The sequence below is a fragment of the Hemiscyllium ocellatum genome, chromosome 33, assembly GCF_020745735.1.
Source record: "Hemiscyllium ocellatum isolate sHemOce1 chromosome 33, sHemOce1.pat.X.cur, whole genome shotgun sequence".
Taxonomy (NCBI): Eukaryota; Metazoa; Chordata; class Chondrichthyes; order Orectolobiformes; family Hemiscylliidae; genus Hemiscyllium; species Hemiscyllium ocellatum.
Genome location: NC_083433.1, coordinates 202,003 through 224,502, shown reverse-complemented (window position 1 = coordinate 224,502; position 22,500 = coordinate 202,003). Strand labels below are relative to the sequence as shown.

General features: G+C 42.1%; 1 protein-coding gene across 1 annotated transcript in view; it reads left to right on the top strand.

Moving 5' to 3' along the window:
- Positions 1-22,500, top strand: part of LOC132831169 (glycogen [starch] synthase, muscle-like) — a 90,301-nt gene that overhangs the window by 34,686 nt on the left and 33,115 nt on the right. The window contains exons 13-14 of the mRNA XM_060849179.1: positions 11,957-12,035; positions 21,682-21,795. Coding sequence (XP_060705162.1) covers positions 11,957-12,035; positions 21,682-21,795 — 193 coding nt within the window. The remainder of the gene's footprint in view (positions 1-11,956; positions 12,036-21,681; positions 21,796-22,500) is intronic.

Sequence of the window (22,500 nt, the reverse complement as noted above, 5' to 3'; positions counted from 1 at the left end):
GTCCTTTCAGATGCCTGGATTGAACCTGATTCTACATCATTCTCAGTCAGTATGTCCAAATCCTAAGCACTCCATTCACACAAGATATTTGACACACATTCCTCATTGTGTAGCCAATTACTTTAATCTATGTCCTCTGTTGTCAATTCTTCCACCAATAGAAACAGTTCTTACTTATCCCCTCAGTTTAGACTTTTCATGATTTTGAACATTTTGCTCAAATCTCTTGCCTTTTGTCAAGAAAAACAGTCCCATCTTCTCCACTTTACCTGTGTAATTAGGTTCCTCAGGGAGAATTCTTGGGAATCTTTTCTGTACTCTTTGAAGTATCTTTGTATCATTCCTAGAGTGGTGCCCAGAACTGGAATGGGATTATCTAGTTGAAGCAGTTAAATTTCTGTACAAATTTAACATATTTCCTTATGTGGACCCATGCTTTATTAACCACTCCATCAACCTGTGCTGCTACTAATGGTTTATGTAGGCAGACATAGATATCCCTTTGTTCCTGCTCCTTTCACATTTTACTGTTTAATTTATATTTTCTATGTTCTTTTTATCAAATGAATCAATTCACACTTGTCTGTATTAAATTTCATTTAACACTTGACCAGCTGTTGTGTCTTTGTGTCTATGCCCTTTTTGAAGTTCTCTGCTATCTTTCTCCAAAGTTTCCAAGTTTTTGTTCTTGACAAATTTTGAAATTGTGCCATGTACACCAAAGACTGATTCCAGGAGAGCTAGAGCTCCACAGACAGCACCTTCCAAACCCATAGCCACTTACATCCGGATGGATAAGGGCAGCAGGTACATGGGAGCACCATCCCCTGCAAGCTCCCATCCAAGTCACTCATCATCCAGACTTGAAAATATGTCAGGTTTAGTACCAGAGGACTGGATGTTTGCAAATGTGTGCCCTTGTTCAAGAAGGGCAGCAGAGATGACCCAAGTAGTTATAGACGAGTGAGCCTTATGTCTGTAGGAAAAGCTTTGGAAAAGATTAAAAGAGATAGGATTTATAATCATCTAGCCAGTCACAATTTGTATGCAGATAGTCAACATGGTTTTGTCAAGGGCAGGTCATGATTCACAAAACTGCAGAGTTTATTGACAAGCTGACCAAGCATGTGGATGAGGATAGGCCAGTTGACATGGTTTACACGGACTTCAGTAAAGCATTTGAAAAGGTTCCATATGGTAGATTGTTGGAAAAAATGCAAAGGCGTGGGATTGAGGGTGATTTAGCAGTTTGGATTAGAAATTGGCTTTCTGTAAGAAAGCAGCAAGTGGTGATTGATGGAAACTTTTCAGCCTGGAGTCCGGTTACTAGTGGTGTGCCACAAGGTTCTGTTTTGGGACCGCTGCTGTTTGTCATTTTTATAAATGACTTCGATGCAGGCATAGTGGATGGATTAGAAAGTTTGCAGATGACACTAATGTCAGTGGAGTAGTGGATAGTGAGGGAGAAGGTTGCAGGGGGACTTGGATAATTGGGCTGAGAGGTGGCAAATGGAGTTCAATGCAGATAAATGTGAGGTGATTCACTTTGGGATGAATAATAGGAAGGCAGAGTACTGGGTCAATGGAAAGATTTTTGATAGTGTGGATGTGCAGAGGGATCTTGGAATCCATGTACATAGATCCCTGAAAGTTGTCACCCAGTTGGATAGTGCTATTAAAAAGACATACGGTGTATTAGGTGTTATTGATAGAGGGATTGAGTTTGGGAGCCGCAATGTCATGCTGCAACTGTACAAAATGCTGGTGTGGCCATATTTGGAATATTGTGTACAGTTCTAGTTGCCCCATTACAGGAAGGATGTGGAAGCATTGGAAAAGGTGCAGAGGAGATTTACCAGGATGTTGCCTGGTCTAGAGGGAAGGTCTTATGAGGAAAGGCTGAGGGACTTGGGTCTGTTCTCATTGGAGAGAAGAAGGCTAAGAGAGGATTTGATAGAGACCTACAAGATGATTAGAAGATTCGATAAGGTAGATAGTGGAAGTCTTTTTCCTAGGATGATGATGTCAGTGTGTACGAGGGGTCATAACTACAAATTGAGGGGTGATAGATTTAAGACAGATGTCAGAGGCAGGTTCTTTACTCAGAGAGTGGTAAGGGCATGGAATGCCCTACCTGCTAATGTAGTTACTCAGCCACAATAGGGAGATTGAAACAGTCCTTGAATAAGCCCATGGATGGTGATGCGATAGTATAGGGGGATGGGCTTAGATTAATTCACAGGTTGGCGCAACATCGAGGGCTGAAGGACCTATCCTGCGTCATACCGTTCTATGTTCACTGTTCTTTCAGGGTCGGTGGGTCAAAATCTTGGAACTCCCTACCTAATGACATTGTGGACAAAAAGACTGCAGTGGTTTAAGAAAGCAATTCAACGGCAGTTAGGGATATGCAATAAATACTTGCCCAGCCGGTGCCATCCACATCCTGTGAATTCCTGAGTATTGTTCGATGTCTTCTGTACAAACCTTGTAAAAGATGGTATAGACCTTACGTTTGTACTTTCTCTATGGTCACAGTATCTTTGTCCCATTTGTGGGGGAGTCCTGAGGGACTTAACTTGCCCCCAAAAGACTTAGGACTCACTCCCAGGAGCAGAAAGAGCTGCTGACCAGTCAGAGACCAGAAGCTCTGCAGTGCCTCCACAGCATTGTGGTCTTCACCAGGGATCATTGCTAGGAGTCTGAGGTGTAATAATAGGAAGATGTGGGATCATCAGTGGATGCCTGCTTCCTGATGCTGGATCCCTCAGTCTGGGGTGAGGTGCTTGTCATTGAGAGGTTTCTCTGAGAAGCTCCAGGAAACCTGGCCAGTTTGCTGGATACCATATTGGACATGTGAGGAAACTTGGGTGTCCCAGTAATTCCCTTTAAACATTAATTTATTGGTAAAGTGACTCATTATTGAGGCTAATTTACATCCATTTGTCAGTGCTGCGATTTGCAAAGTGGACCTGTCCTGCTCTCATTTTAACTGGAGACAATTTTCCTCGCACCTTGAATCCAGTGCAGGCACACGTGCTGATTCTCTGGATCAGGGCTGAATCATGCAGTACAGTGAGTGAACCTGTCCTCAAAATAGGCAGGAAAATTTAATTGTGAAGGCAACCAGTTAGAAGAAAGTCATCCTGTAGTAGAAAGGACAGAGCTGATGAGAACCTTCTATTTCACTCACAGGCTGATTATCTACTGTTACTTGCTGCATTGAGGTTCAGCCAACACAAGAGAAGGCCTCTGGATGAGCTATTACAGACAAATAAGCAATGACAATGAAGGAGTCACTCGACAGCCTTTTGCCATGGGCTGTGGGTGAAACAATTCCATGATCATCAATATCCCAACACCAAGTCACCCTTTACTTACCCGTGTATGGTATATGATTCTGACCCAGCTAGCACAGAGCTGGCTGCCAGAGTGAACAGAATCCCCAACACCTCTGTTTGTCTGTCAGCCAGCGCTCCCTGAATGGGGCTCTTCACCTGGTCTAATCAGAGAATTCATATTCTGTGAGATCCACCAATCTGACATTGTTTTTAATCCCTAGTGTTCACTACTCCTTGCTGTATTGAGGTGGTGCCACTTGCTGGAGTGACATTCTGTAAGGCTGAGGAGTTGTCTGCCATATTCAGGTGGGGAAGTGGGTTTGATGGGGACAAGTGGTTGCTCCAAAAAGTGAGGTGAAGAATAGTTGGAAGCTGCAAGGATATCTGGGGGAGACAAAGCCTGAAAAAGGGGATGTGGGGAGAGGAAGACTGCAAATGGACAGTTTAAAACTTGTCAACAAAGGAATACTCGGCTAATTAGGAGGCAAATAACTTTAAATTACCGAGATGATAAATTCTTTGCAGATACATGTGTAATTGAGTACAAGAGAATAGACACTGTTCTCTCTGGCAAAGAGCGCAAGTCCCAATAGCTGTGGTGCTTGCCTCATGTCCCAGGTTATCTCATGTGGGCTGCAGAGGAACTTAGAGTGGGAGGAGAATGATTCAGTTGTTGTCATCCATGTAGGTACCAATGATACATGTAGAAAGAGGAAAGAAGCTCCACTAAGGGGATATAAGCAGCTAGGGGCTAAGTTTAAAAATCAGAACCAAAGAAATAGTAATTTCTGGATTACTACCTGAGCCATAAGCAATTGGCACAGGGTCAACAAAATTAAAGAGGTAAATGCATGGCTGAAAGATTGGTTTGTCAATCACCAAAGAGAAGGAATTGGTGGAGGATGATCTCCGGGAAGGGAGTATTGAGTTTCTAAGGCAAACCTTTCCATAATCCTGATGGGATCTATCCCAGAATATTTGAAGGAGGCAAGAGAGCAAATTGCCAGAGCTTTGACAGACATCCTTGCATCTTCCTTGACGACAAGTCAGGTTGCAGAGGACTGGAGAATAGCCAATGTTGTCCCATTGTTTAAAAAGGGTAATGACATAATCTTGGAAATTCAAGGCCTGTGAGACTCATGTTGGTGGTAGAGAAATTATTGGAAAAGATTCTCAGGGACAAGATCTATACGCATTTGAAGCAAATAGACTTCCTAATGATAGACAGCAGGGAAGGTCGTGCCTCACTGAGCTGATGTAGTTTTTTGAGGAGGTGACAAAGATGATGAGAGAAAAGTAGCTGATGATGTCTGCTTGGATTTCAGTAAAGACTTTGACAAGGTCCCTCATGGCAGACTGGTACAAAGGTGAAGTCACACGGTATCGGGGTGAGCTGGCAAGATGGATACAGAACTGGCTTAGTCACCGGACACCGAGGGTAACAGGGGAAGGATGTTTTTTGGAATGGAGAGCTGTGACTAGTGATGTTCCACAGGGATCAGTGTTGGTACCTCTGCTGTTGTGATCTACGTAAATGATTTGGAGGAAACCATAGCTGGTCTAATTAGTAAATTTGCAAATGATACAAAGATTGTTGGAGTTGCAAAAAATGAGGAGGAATGTCAAGAGGATACAGCAGGATTTTGATCAGTTGGAGTCATGGCAGAAAAATGGCAGATGGAGTTTAATCGGGATAAATGTGAGGTGATGCCTTTTGGAATGTCAAGTACAAGTGGAAATTATTCAGTGAATGGCAGAAGCTTTAGGAATATTCCTATGCGGAGGGATCTGGGTGTGTAGGTCCACTGAAGATGGCAGCACAGGTAGATACACACAGTAAAAGAGGCCTATTGCATGCTTGCCTTCATTGGAGGGGGCATTCGGTTTAAGGATAGACAAGTTGTGCTGCAACTTTATAGTTAGGCCACACTTGGAATATATTGTGTACTGTTCTGGTCATCACATTACCTGAAGAGGGCACAGAAAAGATTTTACCAGGATGTTGTATGGTATGAGGGATTTTAGCCATGAAAATAGATTGGATAAACTTGGTTTGTTTTCATTGCAATGCTGGAGGTTGAGGGGCGACCTAATAGAAGTTTATAAGATTGTGAGTGGCATGGTTAGAGTGGAAGGGGTGAGGCTTTTTTCCAAGGGTGGAGGGTCAGTTACAAGGGGAACACAGGCTCAAGGTGCGAGGGGAGAAGTTTAAAAGAGATATGTGAGGGAAGTTTTTCACACAGAGTGATGAGTGCCTGAAATGCGTTGTCAGTGGACGTGGTTGAAGCAGACACAATAGCAGCATTCAAGAAGCACCTGGACAAATACATGAATAGGAAGGGACTAGAGGGATACAGAAAATGAAGACAGTTTTAATATGGAGGGTCAAAGGGCCTGTTTCCTGTGTTATATTGTTGTGTTCCTAGTTCTTGGTTTGGGAGAAGCAGGTTAGAATTCATGGGAGATTAGCACCAGGACTGGAGATGGAGGGAGCTATTTCAATGGGATGGGTGCCATCTGAACCTTGATAGGACCAGACTCCTGATGAATCATTGTGGACAGAGCTTTAAATTAAATAATGGTGGTTGGGTTCACTTGTATGGAAACTTATAGAATAAGTTAAAAAGGGGATGCTCAGAGAAGGTTATTAAAGTGTCCAGTGATTATGGAAAGGGTCAGTAATCTAATTACAGTAGGTAAAGGGACAACTAGTGGGGGGTGGGGTGGGGGGCACAGGCAAGGCAGGACTAGTGTCGTGATTAAATATACAGAGTATACAGAACAAGGTAACTGAGCTTGTAACGCAGATTGAAATTGGCAGGTATGATGTTGTAAGAAATGAAATTCCATTGATAGCAAGAAGTGATATAGAATCGGAAGGCGTAGAATGTCTGTGGGTAATGTTAAGGAACTGCAAAGGGCATTATGTACAGGCCAACAAAAGTGGTCATAGAATAATCCATAGCAATCCTGAGGTTACTGCACTATTCATTCTGCCTTTTAGCTTCCAACCTAACTCCCTGTATTGACTTTTCAGGTCCTCGTCCCTTTCCCTACCTATGTCATTGGTACCGATGTGTATCACGACTTCTGGCTGCTCTCCCTCCCCCTTAAGAATCCTGTAGACTCAGTCAGAGGCACCTTTGACTCTGGCACTAGGGAGGCAACATACCATCCAGGAGTCTTGTTGGCGACCACAGAATCTCCTGTCTGTTCCTCTAACCATTGTATCTCCTATCACTGTTGCTGTCCTATTCTCCCCACTTCCCTTCTGAGCCACAGAGCCAGCTTCAGTGCCAGAGACCTGGCCACTGTGGCTTTCCCCTGGTACGTCACCCTCGACAACAGTATCCAAAGTGGTATACTTATTATTGAGGGAAATGGCCGTAGGGGATCCTTGCACTGATTTACCTATTTCCTTTCCCTCTTCTGACGATCACCCAGCTATGTTTATCTTGTAACTTAGGTGTGACTACCTCCCTATAACTCCTCTCTAATCGCCCCCTACATGTCCCAAATCAGAGATGGGGAACCTTTTCATGTTGGAAGGCCGCATTACGTTAGTTGTAATCTACTAAGGCCGCATTCAAGAAACTTCAATTATATATTCTTCAAAATTCACATTATTTTGTAAAAATCTAACTACTATGTACTAACTAACTAAAAAAAAGTTAATTCTAAAGTTAATTAACCTTTTAATGATTCTGTTGTGACTGCTTTTTGTAGGAAAGCATTTGAATATCTGGTTGCAGCCTGGAGGTCTGCAGTTTTAGCTGATCCTCTAGATGGGTATCCGTCATCTGTGACCTTAAGGGCGTCTTGATTTTGGTTAAGTAGGAGAATGTAGATTCACAGCAATAAGTGGGGATTATTTCATTGACTTTTCTGTTACTCTCTGGTATTTTAAATACATTCATTTTAAGATTAAAATAAAAATAATAAAGGACGAAAAAACATATTAATAAAAAATAAAAGATTTGTTCTGCAAAACTTGGATTCATTCAAAAGGCCACACACAATGGCCTTAAGGCCGCAGGTTCCTCACCCCTGTCCCAAATGATCACAAGATCATCCAGGTCCAGCTCCAGTTCCCTAACTCAGTCTCTGATGCGTCCACTTCTTGCAGGTGAAGTCAGCAGGGACACTAATGGTGATGCATGCAACTGCCGTAGCTTCCATCCCTCTGCTCTAAATTACCAAAAGAGATTTTTAAAAATCCTTACCTCCATACAGTCTTTTTCTGGTTAGAGGAGGAGGACAAGTGCGAGACCCTACAAGTGGGAAACAGTGTAGTGTTTTGGGTTTAGCCACTGCACGAGTATATTAGTTAACTTATCCAGCAGTCACCATGGCTATTTCTGCTCCTGTTCAGCCTTCGCTCTGCTGACTCATGAGTTAAGTATTTAACATTCTAATTTCCCTTCCCACTCGCACTCCCTTGATTCCTGCTACTGAAATGTAGGCTGCTGGCTTGTGAAATAAGTATTTAATATTTAATTTTAATATTCATTTAATATTTCCCAGGGCAGAAATGACTAACACAATGGGTCATAGTTTTAAGCTGGTTGGAGGAAAGTATAGAGGGGATGTCAGAGGCGGGTTCTTTACACAGAGTTGTGAGGGCATGGATTGCGTTGCCAGCAGCAGTTGTGGAAGCAAGGTCACTGGGGACATTTAAGAGACAACTGGACATGCTTATGGTCACAGAAATTTGAGGGTGCTTACATGAGGATCAGTGGTCGGCATAACATCGTGGGCTGAAGGGTCTGTTCTGTGCTGTTCTGTTCTATGGTCATGTTGTGGGGCAGAAAATAAATCAGCAGATAGAAAAGGCATAAGAAAGGCACGATTACAATCTTCGTTGGACTTCAATATGCAAGTGGACTAGGAAAACCTGGTTGATTGCAGAGCCGAAGAAAAGGGATTTGTAGAATGTATACGAGGTGGTTTTTTGGAGAAGCTTGTGGTAAAGCTCATTAGGTATCAGCCAATTCTGGATTTGATGATGTTTAATTAGACGGAAGCAAAGGAGCCCATGGGACACTGTGACCATAATATGATCGAATTCACCATGCATTTTGAGAGGGAGAAGCTTGAATCAGATGTAACCATATAACAATTGAGTAAAAGTAACTGCAAAGACCTGAGGGAGGAGCTGGCCAGAACTGATTGGAAGGGCAGCCGAGCAGGGAAGATAGTAGAGGAGGAATGGCAGGAGTTTTGAGGGTAATTTGGGAGGCACAACAGAAATTCATTCCAAAGAAGAAGAAACTTACTAAGGAGAGGACAAGGCAACCATGGCTGACAAGAGATGTCAAGGGCAGCATAAAAGCAAAAGAAAAAGCATACAATGTGGTGAAGATTAATGGAAAGCCAGAGGATTGGGAAGCTTCTAAAAACCAGCGTAGGAGAATTAAAAATAAAGCAATAGTGGAAAAGATGAAATATGAGGACAAGCTAGCTAGAAATATAAAAGAAGGTTGCACAAGGTTTTTTTTAGATATATAAAATGTAAGAAAGGCCAAAGTGGACTTGGGACCACAGGTAAATGAGGCTGGAAAAATAGTAATGGGGAACAACACTGAATAGGTACTTTGCACCAGTTTTCACAGTGGAAGACTAAGCAGCATACCAGACCTTCAAGAGAGTCAAGAGCAGAGGTGAATGTAGAGACCATCATGAAGGAGAAGATTCTGGGGAAATTGAAAGATCTGATAATGGAGAAATCACCCAGACCAGATGGACGACATCCCAGAGTTCTGAAGGAAATAGCTGAGCAATTGGATCGGCACTGATGGTGATCTTTTAGGAATATTTGGCGTCAGCAAGAGACTCAAAGGACTGGAAAATAGCTAATGTAACACCCCTGTTTAAGAAGGGAGGGAGGCAGAAGACCACTATCTTTTAGGGAGGGAAACTGCCATGCTTACTTTGTCTGGCCTACATATGACTCCAGACCCATAGCAACGTGGTGACTCTTAACTGTCCTCTGGGCAAGTAGGGATTGCCACAAATGATGGCCTAGCCAGAAATGCCCTCATCCTGTGAGTGAATGCAAGAAACGTCAGCCTGACCTGAGTTGTTGGTAGGAGTTCAGACTGCTGGGTTTGCATTAATGATCTGGACGAAGGAACTGAGAATGTTTTTGCCAAGTCTGTAAATGATGCAAAGGTAGATGGAGGGATAGATAATGTTGAGGAAATGGAAAGGCTACAGAAGGACTTGGACAGGCTAGGAGAGTGGGCAAAGAAATGGCAGATGAAATACAATGTGGGAAAGTGTGAGATTATGCACTTTGGAATCATAGAGGCATGGACTATTTTCTAAACGTAAAAAGGGTTTGGAAATCTAAAGTGCCAAAGAACTTGAGAGTCCTAGTTCGAGGACATGGAACGAGGACATGCCGCAACCCAAAGGACAAGCCACACTATCATACATCACGAGCATTTCCGAACTGACAGCCAGACTGCTGCGACCACTAGGACTGATAACAGCACACAAACTAACAGCCACTCTCGGGCAACAACTCATCAGAACGATGGACCCGATACCCAGCATGAGCAAAACCAATGTAGTGTACAAAATCCCATGCAAGGACTGCACAAAACACTACATAGGACAAACAGGAAGACCGCTAACGACCTGCATCCATGAACACCAACTAGCCACGAAATGACACGACCAGCTATCCTTAGTAGCCACACACGCAGATGACAAGCAACATGAATTCGACTGGGACAATGCTACTATTATAGGGCAAGCCAAATCGAGAACAGCCAGGGAATTCCTAGAGGCATGGCACTCGTCCACAGATTCTATCAACAAGCACATTGACCTGGACCCGATATACTGGCCATTGAAGCGGACAGCTGGAACTGACAACCGGAAGCGGCAGAGACAAACCACTATAAATGCCGGAGGAAACATTACAGAAGCGGTTCAAAGGAGGCTCCCAAGCACTGAGGATGTCACCTAGACAGGGGATGGAACGTTTGCAACACTAACTCCCAGCTCAGCGAACAGAATCACAATTATTATTTGGAAGTTTGTGTACAATTCTTACCGCCATTCTATTGGAAGGATGTTATTCCTGGATCGTCGAAGACTGAGTGGTGACTTGATAGAGGTTTATACAATCATGAGGGGATTGAATCGGGTAAATAGACCAGGTCTTTTTCTTAGGGAAAGTAAGTCCAAAACTACAAGACGTAGGTTTAAGATAAGAGGGCGACACGGTGGCTCAGTGGTTAACATTGCTGCCTCACAGTGCCAGGGACCCGAGTTCAATTCCTGCCTTGGGCGATTTGTCTGTGTTGCGATTGCACATTCTTCCTGTGTCTGCATGGGTTTCCTCTGGGTGCTCTGGTTTCCTCCCACAATCTAAAGATGTGCAGGTTAGGGTGAATTGGCCATGCTAAATTGTCCATAGCATTCAGGGATGTGTAGGTTAGATGCATTAGTCAGGGGAAGATATAGGGTCTCGGTGGATTATTCTTTGCGAGGGTAGGTGTGGACTTGCTGGGCCGAAGGGCCTGTTTCCACACTGTAGGGATTCTGAGGGGAAAGATTTAAAAGGGACCTGAGAAGTATCTTTTCACACAGAGGGTGTTGTGTGTTTGGAATGAGTGCTAGAGGAGGTGGTGGAGGCTGGTACAATTACAACATTTAAAAGGCACAGACTGGGTACATGAATAGGAATGGTTTTGAGGGCCAAACCAGGTTAGTTCAATATATTACCGTATGGGACTGTAATCTTCTCTAAATTCTGTGTCTTTATGATCTTATATTCCACAACCACCTGATGAAGGACCAGTGCTTCCAAATAAACCTTCTGGACTATAACCTGGTATTGTGTGATTTTTAACTTTATTCACCCCAGTCCAACACTGGCTCCTCCACATCATTGATTTGAATGCAAGTTCACTGTGCTTAAGTGAAAAATAAAGCACAGATTTTCCAGCCTCTGAGCTTCAAAAATCTTGTCTCATCCTTGTAGTACATTTTGTACCAGGCTTTATGCACCCTCTGTGTTTGCTGGTCAACATAGGTTATCACTCTCCTTCAACCTCCAACCTTGATACCTCTGGCAAGTCAACAATTACATAATGCCCTTTTGGTGTATTCTCTACCCTTAAAGCCATTTGAGCACAAAGGTTTGTAATTCTTTTCTTATATCCCTGCCTCTGTACCTTCCTTTCCCCCTTTCATGCTCCCATCTTTCAGTCTTTGCTCCTGATTTCTCTTCTTTCAACCCTGTCGTTTTTGTATCTGAAGCATCTTTTGAGTTTTTCTGTACAATGGGCACTATATGACACACAAGTTATTTTTATAACCTACTATGGTGTTTTGATATCTCTTGTTCACTTTTGTGGAAGCAAGCTGAATCAGCTGCTTAAATATATGAATATATGAAAGTTTTGATTGGGTGCAATACATGAATGGAGCTGATAGCTCAGAAGGTGTTGGCATTCTCTTCTGTAGAGAGTTAGAATCTATGATGAACACAGGACAACAACAAATTGCTGAATACTGCCAGGACAACACTGAATGGGGATGGAGGTTTTAATGTCACAATATATAGCTTAGCTTCGCTTTTCATTTTTGTTTGAGTGCAGTGGAGAGCTACCCGAAGCAAAACAAATGATTGACCAGGAGGATTTTGTCATGATGAAGCGAGCCCTGCTGTCTACCCAGGTGAGAAAGTTAACACGTTGGGAGAGGAAGTCAGGTCTATCTTGTCACTGACTTATTACCTGCGTGATGCAGTACTGTGATAGCAGATTAAGTGTAATGTATGTACTCTGTGTGTCCCTAAATGTTGTTTAATTGTGTTTCATGACATGTGGATTAGAATTAGGGAGTGACCTGGTGCAGAACGAGTTGTTCAACAGCTGTGTGTGTGCATGTTCCTTGAAAGAACTCTAATTTGTTCTGTGAAAGAATACAACACTAGAATATCAAACAAAGAAATTAAAAGGATCACAAAAAGGTTAGAAAAAAAAGGAAGGCCAAAAGTGGAAAAGTTTTCTGCAGTACCATCTGTAACAAAATTAGGATAAGCCAGAGAAAGGCTACTCACAAATAATGTAATTTAAGAAATATTGCACATTTACTTTGTTCTGTATTTACCAGGTAGACCAACATTGTGAACATGACATTATAAGATAAGATCAAAAGAAGATGCAAAAACATTTAAAGAGAGAAGAAAATTGATAATTAAATTTGGAGAACAAAAGCATATGGTCCAATGGATTGCTGTAATTTGTCAGTTTTCTGTTTTAAAAAAAAATCCAGTGGCACTATTTCAAAGATAAAGGGGATCATACACAGTCCCAACTGATATATATCCTGATACCGACTTTTCAGAAAAGCGTTTGTCTGGTCATTATCACATTACTGTTTGTGGGAGCTTCTGTGTAAAAATTGACTGCTGTAATTTCCACTTTAGTGATTTTGTTGACTGTAGAAACTTTGGAATGTCATGTGATGAGGTGACAAGACAGGTCGACAACGGTTGAGCAGTAGATGTGGGGTATATGGACTTCAGCAAGGCATTTGATAGGGTTCCCCATGGTAGGCTCATTCATAAAGTCAGGAAGTATGGGATACAGGGAGATTTGGCTATCTGGATTCAGAATTGGCTGGCTGACAGAAGGCAGAGAGTGGTTGTAGATGGAAAGTATTCTGCCTGGAGGTCAGTGTTGAGTGGGTTCCCACAGGGCTCTGTTCTTGGGCCTCTACTCTTTGTAGTTTTTATAAATGACTTGGTTGAAGGTTGAGTTAGTAAATTTGCAGATGACACGAAGGTTGGAGGTGTCGTTGGTAGTATAGAGGGCTACTGCAGGCTGCAGCGTGATAGAGACAGGATGCAGAGCTGGGCTGAGAAATGACAGATGGAGTTCAACCTGGACAAATGTGAAGTAATGCATTTTGGAAGGTCAAACTTGAATGCTGAATATAGGATTAAAAATAGGATTCTTGGAAGTGTGGAGAAACAGAGGGATTTGGGTGTGCAAGTACATAGATTCCTCAAAGTTGCCACCCAAGTGGATAGGGTTGTTAAGAAAGCATATGGTGTTTTGGCTTTCATTAACAGGGGGGATAGAGTTTAAGAGCTGTGAAGTTTTGCTGCAGCTCTACCAGTCGCTGGTGAGGCCACACTTGGAATATAGTGTCCAGTTCTGGTTGCCCTACTATAGGAAAGATACAGAGGCTTTGGAGAGGGTGCAAAGAAGGTTTACCAGGATGCTGTCTGGAGGGCTTGCCTTATGAAGAAAGGTTGAATAAGCTTGGACTTTTCTCTCTGGAGAGAAGGAAGAGAGGAGACCTGATCGAGGTGTACAAAATAATGAGAGGAATAGATAGTGTCAATAGCCAGAGACTTTTCCCCAGGGCAGGATTGACTGTTTTGAGGAGTAAGTTTCAAGATATTAGGAGGAATGGAAAAGGAGACGTCAGAGGTAGGTTCTTTACGCAGAGAGTTATGAATGCATGGAATGTGTTGCCAGCGGTGGTGGTGGAAGCAAAGTCATTGGGGACATTTAAGCGACTGCTGGACATGCACATGTATAGCAATGAGTTGCTGGGTGCATAGGTTAAGTTACTGTATTTTACATTAGGATTAAACCTCGGCACAACATTGTGGGCCAAAGGGCCTGTTCTGTGCTGTACTTTCCTATGTTCTATGAATGACACTAGATAAATACGCATAATTTGTGAGAAGAAGTTAGGGGAGCAATATATATTGTAATGTCTAAAACTCTAGCACTCTCAGGACTGACACCACGCTGGATTACTCCCTGGTTCGAAAGAGAAGAATGTTTGTCCAGAGAACAGGGAAGGCAAGATCTTAAAAGTGATGCAATGGATTTGGCTTCTGTATGTGCTCAATGTTTACTTATACTATCCTGTGGGATCAGTTGAGAATAGCATCTTAATTCCTGTGCTAACTGTTACGAGCTCAGATCTCCTCAGGAGAAAGATGTCAGGTTTTCTGACAACAGCATTTTAAATGTTGGTTGTGAAAATAGAGAAACAGGGACGTCGGTGTATAAGGGGAAGTAAAACAAGTCCAGAAAGATATAGACTTAAGCGTAATGGAAATTTGACCTGGGGATGTTAATTTCAAAGAAAAGAATGATTCTGAAAATATAATGAAGTTAGGTGAGATTCCAAATGGGAAAAGTCATGAAGCCATGCTTGACAAACCCTATCAATTTCTTTGAAGATGTAACATAGAGGATAGATAAAGAGACTGCAGTAAATGTCATATATCTGGATTCCCAAAAAAAGCCTTCAATTGAGGTAGCACAGTGATTATGTCACTGGGCCAGTAATCCAGGACGCCAGACCATTGTTCTTGAGACATGTTTAAATTCCACTTTGGCAGAAATGAAATTTGAATCTAATGAAATATTGAATTAAAATTGAATCTAATGGTAACCACGTAATTAATGGTAATTGTTATTTTTAAAAGACTCTGCTTTACCAACATCCTTTATGGAAGGAAAAACATCTATCCCAGTCTGGCCTACTCGGGATTCCAGACTTGTTTCAATGTAGTTGACTCTTAACTACCCTTTGGCTTTGTAGGACATTTCAATCAATTCAAGGGCAATTGAGCAACAGATGCCAGCCTCAACAGAAATCCCCACGTCCCTTCCAAGAATGAAAAGTTTTGTGTAGTTGACTCGAGAGTAACAGCATAACATGTAGAATAAGTACATGTGTAGGAAAGGTTTCAAGGGATATGGCCCAGGAGCAGACAGGTGGGACTAATTAAGTTTGGGATTTATGTTCAGCATGGACTGGTTGGACTGGAGGGTCTGTTTCTGTGCTGTATGGCTGTGTGTGGAGGTGAGGTAGCAGTATGATAGTCCCCTGGTTTTAAACTTGGATCAACGATTAAGTAGATGAAAATGATGGAAAGTATTATACCACAAGGATTGGTGCCAGGACCACTATGGTTCACCATTCACATGCACAATTTGGAGCCATATAAATTCAATTCAAAATTTGTGGATGACACCCAATTAGAAAGTGTGGCTTAAAAAGAAAGTGTGATAATAATATGACATTGGAGAGGGCAATAAACAAAGAATTAACAAATGTAAAAATGGCACAGGAATTATCATGGGAGATTTTAATTTACATGTCGATTGGTTGAACCAGGTGGCTCAGGGTAACCTTGAGGAAGGGTTCATTGAATGTATCTGTGATAGTTTTCTTGAATAGTATGTAATGGAACCGACGAGGAAGCAAGCTATCTTAGATCTAGTCCTGTGTAATGAGACAGGGCCTCATTAATGACCTCATAGTTAGAGATCCTCTTGGAAGGGGCGACCACAGTATGGTTGAATTTAGAATACAGGTGGAAAGTGTGATAAAATCCAATACCAGGGTCCTGTGTTTGAACAAAGGAGACTGAGGGATGAATTGGCTAAAGTAGAGACTGGAAGCAAAAAACTTTATGGTGGGACAGTTGATGAACAGTGGAGGACTTTCAAAGCAATTTTTCAAAGTGCTCAGCAAAAATTTAGATTAGATTAGATTAGATTAGATTCCCTATAGTGTGGAAACAGGCCCTTCAGCCCAACCAATCCACACTGACCCTCTGACGAGTAACCCACCCAGACCCATTTCCCTCTGAATTACCTAACAATATGGGCAATATAGCATGATCAATAGGATTAGGGTACAGTGAAAAGGAAGGACTGTAGAAAAGGGGGTAACCTGCCATGGGTGTCTAAGGCAATAAGGGAGGATATCAAATTGAAAGAGAAGGCATACAAAGTGGCCAAGATTAGTGGGAAACTAGAAGATTGGGAAAGCTTTAAAGGTCAACAGCAAACCAGGAAAAATGCTATAAAGAAACGTAAGATAGATTATGAGAATAACTAGCTCAGAATACAAAGACAGATAGCAAAAGTTTCTATAAATATATAAAATGAAAAAGGATGACTAAAGCAAACATTGGTCCCTTAGAGGATGAGAAGGGGAACTTAGTAATGGGATGTGAGGAAATGGCCGAGGCATTGAACAGGTATTTGGTGTTGGTCTTCACAGTGGAGGACATGAGTAACATGCCAGTCATTGACAATGAGACAAAGGTAGGTGAGGACTTGGAAACAATCATCACGGAAGAGTAAGAATTGGGCAAGCTAATGGAGCCAAGGGTAGACCAATCTCCTGGCCCTGATAGAATGCATCCCAGGGTATTCCAAAAGAGATGGTGGGATAGTGGGAGAAAAAGCAAATGTACTGGTGGTAAATTCACTGAACTCTGGGCAGTCCCAGCAGATTGGAAAACAACAGTGATGCCACTGTTTAAAAAGAGAGGTAGACAAAAAAATGGGGAATTATAGATCAGTTAGCTTAACTTCTTTGTGGGGAAAATGCTTAGGTTTATTGTCAAGGAAGAAATAGGAAGGCATCTAGATAGAAAGTATCTCATTGGGTAGACACAGCATAGGTTCATGAAAGGCAGGTCATGCTTAAATAATCCACCAGAATTCTATAAAGACGTTACGAGCACAGTGGACAATGGGGACCCAGTAGATTTGGGATATTGAGATTTACAAAAGGCATTCGACAAGGTGCCACACAAAAGGCTGCTGCATAAGGTAAAGATGAAAGGTGTTATGGGCAATATATTAGCATGGATCAAGGATTGCCTAACTAATAGGAAGCAAAGAGTGGGGATAAATGAGTTAGCAATCAGAGACTAGTGGTGTGCCTCAGGGATCAGTGGTGGGACTGCAATTATTCACAATTTACATAGATAATTGAGAGTTGGGGACCATGTATCGTGTGTCAAAGTTTGCAAATGCTGTTAAGATGAGTGGTAGAACAAAGTCTGCAGAGGTCTGTGAAACTTTGCAACGGGACATAGATAGTTTAAGTTAGTGGGCAAAGTAGTCTGGCGGATGGAGTACAATGTTAATAAATGTGAAGGCATCCATTTCATTGGGAATAACAGTAAAAAGGACTATTACTTGAACAGTTAAAAAGTTGCAGCATGCTGCTATGCAGAGGGACCTGGGTATCTTTGTGCAGGAATTACGGAAGGTTGGTCCACAGGTACAACAGGTAATTAGGAAGGCAAATGGAGTGTTGTCCTTCATTGCTAAAGGGATTGAGTTTAAAATCAGGGAGGTTATGTTGCAGCTATACAGGGTGCTGGTGAGGCCACAGCTGGAGTACTGCATGCAGTTTTGGTCTCCGTACTTGAGAAAGGATGGAGGGGGTGCAGAGGTGGTTCGCTAGCTTGATTTCTGGAGTTGAGGGGTTTGGTTTGTGATGGGAGACTGGGATTATATCATTTGAATTTAGAAGAATGATGGGGGATCTTATAGAAACATATAAAATTACGATGGGAACAGATAAGATAGACGTCGAGAGGAAGTTTCCACTGGCGTATGAAACTAGGACAAGAGGACATAGCCTCAAAATTAGGGGGAGCACGTTTAGGATGGAATTGAGAAGAAATGTCTTCATCCGGTAGGTTGTGAGTCTGTGGAATTTCATGTTCAGTGAAGTTGAGGCTTCCTCATTGAATAATTCAAAGCTAACAAAGGTAATTTTTTGATCAGTAAAGGAAATAAGGGTTATTGTGAGAGCGCGGGTAGGTGGAGCTGAGATCACAAAAAGATCAGCCATGATCTCATTGAATGGCAGAGTGGGTTTTGAAGGACCACATGGCTGCCTCCTGCTCCTTAAGTGATAACATTCAAGAAGGTAGGCACAAACCTGTTGGATGATTGTGTAATTGGTGAGCTCAATGCATTTTAAAGAAAGAATGAAAAGATCATTTAACTCCTTAGAAAATAAATATGTGGTTTACAGAAACAAAGAAATCAATAAGAATGTGTGTGTAAATCACAAAAGTAGTAAAGCAGATTTTAAAAAAAAGAAAACAAAGCACTTGACTTGATTTTGTATGTGATTAAAATGATGTGAAACTTGCATCAACATTTATTTATTACTCACTCATGGATGTGGGTCTCACTGGCTGGTCAGTATTTATTGCTTGTCTCTAATAAATGACCTTGAGAAGGTGATGGTGAGCTGCTTTCCTGAGCCCTTGCAATCCGTAGACTCTCAAGCAGTGAAGGAATGGTGATATATTTCCAAGTCAGGATGGTGAGGGGCTTGGAGGGGAACCTGCTGGGGGTGGTGTTCCCATGTATCTGCTGCCCTTATCCTCCTAGATGAAAGTGGTTGTGGGTTTGGAAGGTGTTGTCTGAAGATCTTTGGTGAATTTCTACAATGCATCTTGGAGGTGATATAATCTGTTGCTACTGAACATCAAGGTGGAAGGAGTGGATCTGGTGCCAGTCAAATGGGCTACTTAATCCTGGAGGGCATCCAGTCTTCTGAGTGGTGTTGGAGCTGCATTCTTCCAGGCAAATGGGGTGTATTCCATCACGCTCATTCTGACTTATAGATTTGGGGAATCGGGAGGTGAATTATCTTCTGCAGGATTTCTACATTCTTACCTGGTCTTATAACCACAGTATTTATATGGCTAGTCCAGTTCAGTTTCTGATCAGTGGTCACACCAGACATGTTGTGGGTATCAGTGCTGGTAATGCTTCTGATTGTAACCAGACCCCAAAAAACATTCATTCTAGTTGCAGTTGGTACTTGTGTGATATGAATACTACTTACCATTGGTTAGTTCAAGTCTGGATATAGTCCAAGGCTTGCTGCATTTGGGCATGGGTTGCTTCAGTATCTGAGGAGTTGAGTGCTGCTGAACGTTGTGCAATCATCAGACAACATCCCCACTTTTGACCTTGTGATGGAAGGAAGGTCATTGATGAAGCATTTGAAGTAGTTAAAAGTTTTAGAGGGATCAAAGGTGAAAGGCATTGAAGAATGGATGTAGGCTTGCTCGCTGAGCTGAAAGGTTTATTTTTAGATGTTTTGAAACCATACTAGGTAATAGCATCAGTGAGCCTCTGAATGAAGCACTGGTGGTGTAGCCCATTTTCTATTTATATGTTTGGATTTCCTTGGATTGGTGATATCATTTCCAGTTCCTTTTCTCAGAGAGTTGTAAATGGCATTCAAGTCAGTGTGTTTGCTTTCCTTTCTTGTGTGTTGTGTCTGTTTTCTTCCTTTTTTCCTGTGGAAAAAGTGAGGGCTGCAGATACTGGAGATCAGAGCTGAACAATGTGTTGCTGGAAAAGCGCAGCAGGTCAGGCAGTATCCAAGGAGCAGGAGAATCGACGTTTCAGGTATAAGCTCTTTTTCAGGAATCTTCCCGAAGAAGGGCTTATGCCCGAAACGTCGATTCTCCTGCTCCTTGGATGCTGTCTGACCTGCACTTTTCCAGCAACACATTTTTCAGCTTCCTTTTTCCTGCTTAATGTTCGTGCGACTGTCCATCTGATGCTTTGTTGGGTTTCCTCTGCGAGTTGGTTGTCTTTCAGTGTTGTTTCTAATGCTGCTAAAAAAATCATTCTCGTCTGCATCCTGGAGGTTTTATTTTAATCCTCTTACTGAGACTGCTTTTTGCACTGTCTGTTAAGGGTCGGTCAGATAAGTTTTTTTAAAAATCTATGCTTCTGTGTTATTATTTTGTGTAAGTTTGTCTAGTTTTCAAAGTTTGTGCGAAGATTTGTAGCTCGGGTGCTTGTTGTAGTGGTTCTGTTCGCCGAGCTGGAAGGTTTTGTTGCAAACGTTTCGTCCCCTGGCTAGGAGACATCATCAGTGCTGTGGAGCCTCCTGCGAAGCGCTTCTTTGATGTTTCTTCCGGCATTTATAGTGGTCTGTCCTTGCCGCTTCCGGGTGTCAGTTTCAGCTGTCCGCTGTAGTGATTGTCTAGTTTTTTCTGCAGGTCTTAATTTTTCATTTTTTGTGTTTGTCACTGTCTAATGTCGATGGCTTGTTGTATTGTCTGTCCATTCATGGTCTGTTGCCTTAATAAGTAAAATTCTTTGGCGCAACATTTCCTGATTGTATTTACGTAGTCTGTTGTGGGTCGTCACCACAGGAAATGACATCACCAACCCAAGGAAACCTAAACACACAAATAGAAAGCGGGCCATACGACCGGTGCTTCATCTGGGGCATCATGATGATGTTACCTCGTGTGGTGACAAAACGTCTGAAAATGAACCTTCCACTTCAGCGAGCAAACCTACATTCCGAATCTCAACCTGAGCTCCAAATCTGCCCAAACTTTGCTGGCATTGAAGAATGTTTATATGAAACAATCACCAGCATAATTGGAACTTTAAATGCCATAGACACTGTCATCATAATGAAACCATTTACACCTGTATCGTTTCGATAAATCTGTGTTGCATTCCCTAAAGGTCAAGTGTGTGCGTTCCATTTCCACGCTGTTTGGGATTACCATGATGGATTCTTGTTCTTAATTTCTCCCCTCCCTTGAGATGTTGGGGCCCTCAATTAAGTCATCACCAGTCATCTCTACTTAAAGAGCAGTTCTACGGTCTGCTAACACTATAGGGACGTGACTTGAAGCTGAGCTGACAGCTGTGTTCACATTGCTGAGCTCTGCTCAGCCGTAACATAACCTCTCTCACACATTTAAGATAAAAGCTAACACTGTTCTGTTAGCTTTCTCATTTATGTTATCTATTGGTGCACTGGTTTGACATTTCTTTATGTGGCCCTTAAGCCATTCTTATCCTCCACAGCCCTGTTCATCATTTAGAAAAAAGTTATCTAAGTTCCTTATGTTCAAGGATCCAAGACTCTCAATTGTATCTCCTGTGGAACTTAAAGAAGATGCTCCCATCTTTATCTAAGTTATTGATAAATGTAATGAAAAGCAGAGGACCAGTAACCTTTGATGAACAGCACATGAGATAGGATAGTCCAACTGGCAGGCTATTCTATTTTCTACAAATTAACTAATCCTCACTGATGTATTACCAAGAATTTTATTATTCCTCATCTTCCCTAACAGTGGGTTATGTGGAACCTTGTTAAATGATCTCTAGGAGTCATTGTAATTAAAATCCACAGACACTTGCTTATTTACCATGTTCGTTATCTCCACAAGAAATTCATTTAGATTCATTAGATGTAACTTAATCTTTAGAAATCTATGAAGTGATCAATTTAGTGCCAACATGCAGTCACTTTGCCCCTTTGTTACATTCTTGATATGGATCAAAGGAATTGAGTTACAGATTAACTAGGATCTAATTCAAAAGCAAAACAAGCTCAAGGGGCTGAAATGCTGATCCCAGGTTCTAATTTTGTATTTTACATTTGAGATTTGGCAAAAATGAAAAAGCACTGATCTCTGCTGAAAAATTCATTAGTTCTTTCATTTTATATTTTTCTTTCTGTTGTTCAGCGCCAGTCATTGCCTCCGGTGTGCACACACAACATGCTGGATGACTCGACGGATCCAATTTTGAGCACAATTCGACGTATTGGCTTGTTCAACCATCCCAATGACCGAGTAAAGGTGAGTATCTGGGTGCTCCGCTCTTGAACCGAGTCTGATATATTTGAGTGAGTTCTGTGTTCATTGCTAAAAAGATGCTAATGCTGGGGAATAGAACCCTTCTCCTTCTGGGAAACCAATATCCAGAGAGTTACATGAGTTAAATACATTTTTAGATGAGTTAAATACATTTTATTCCTACATTATTGCCCTTTCTACACTTTATAAATACTTCATTATTTGTGAACTACAGCAGGTAGTTTTTAAAAAAAAAAGTGCAATTGAAATGCAAATCCTTTCTCTGCTCAGCATCTCGGGTCAGATGTAGCAAGATTTTGTGTTGCTTATTATAGAATCAATACAGTGTGGAAGCAGGCCATTCGACCCATTAAATTTACACCGCCTCTCCAAAGAGCACCCACCCAGACCTAAACCCACCCTCATCCCTGTAGCCCTGCATTTCCCATGGCTAACCCATCTAACCTGCACATCCCTGGACCCATGCAACTACCTATGGCTAATCCATCCGACCTGCACATCTTTGGACTCCAGCGGAAATCAGAGCACCCGGAGGAAACCTGCACAGACACAGGGAGAATGTGCAAACTCCACACAGTCAGTTGAGGTTAGCATTGAACTGGATCCCTGGCGCTATGAGGCAGCAGTGCTAAGCACTAAGTCACTGTATGAACCTTCCTCTTGCTCCACACCTGAATTTACATTTAC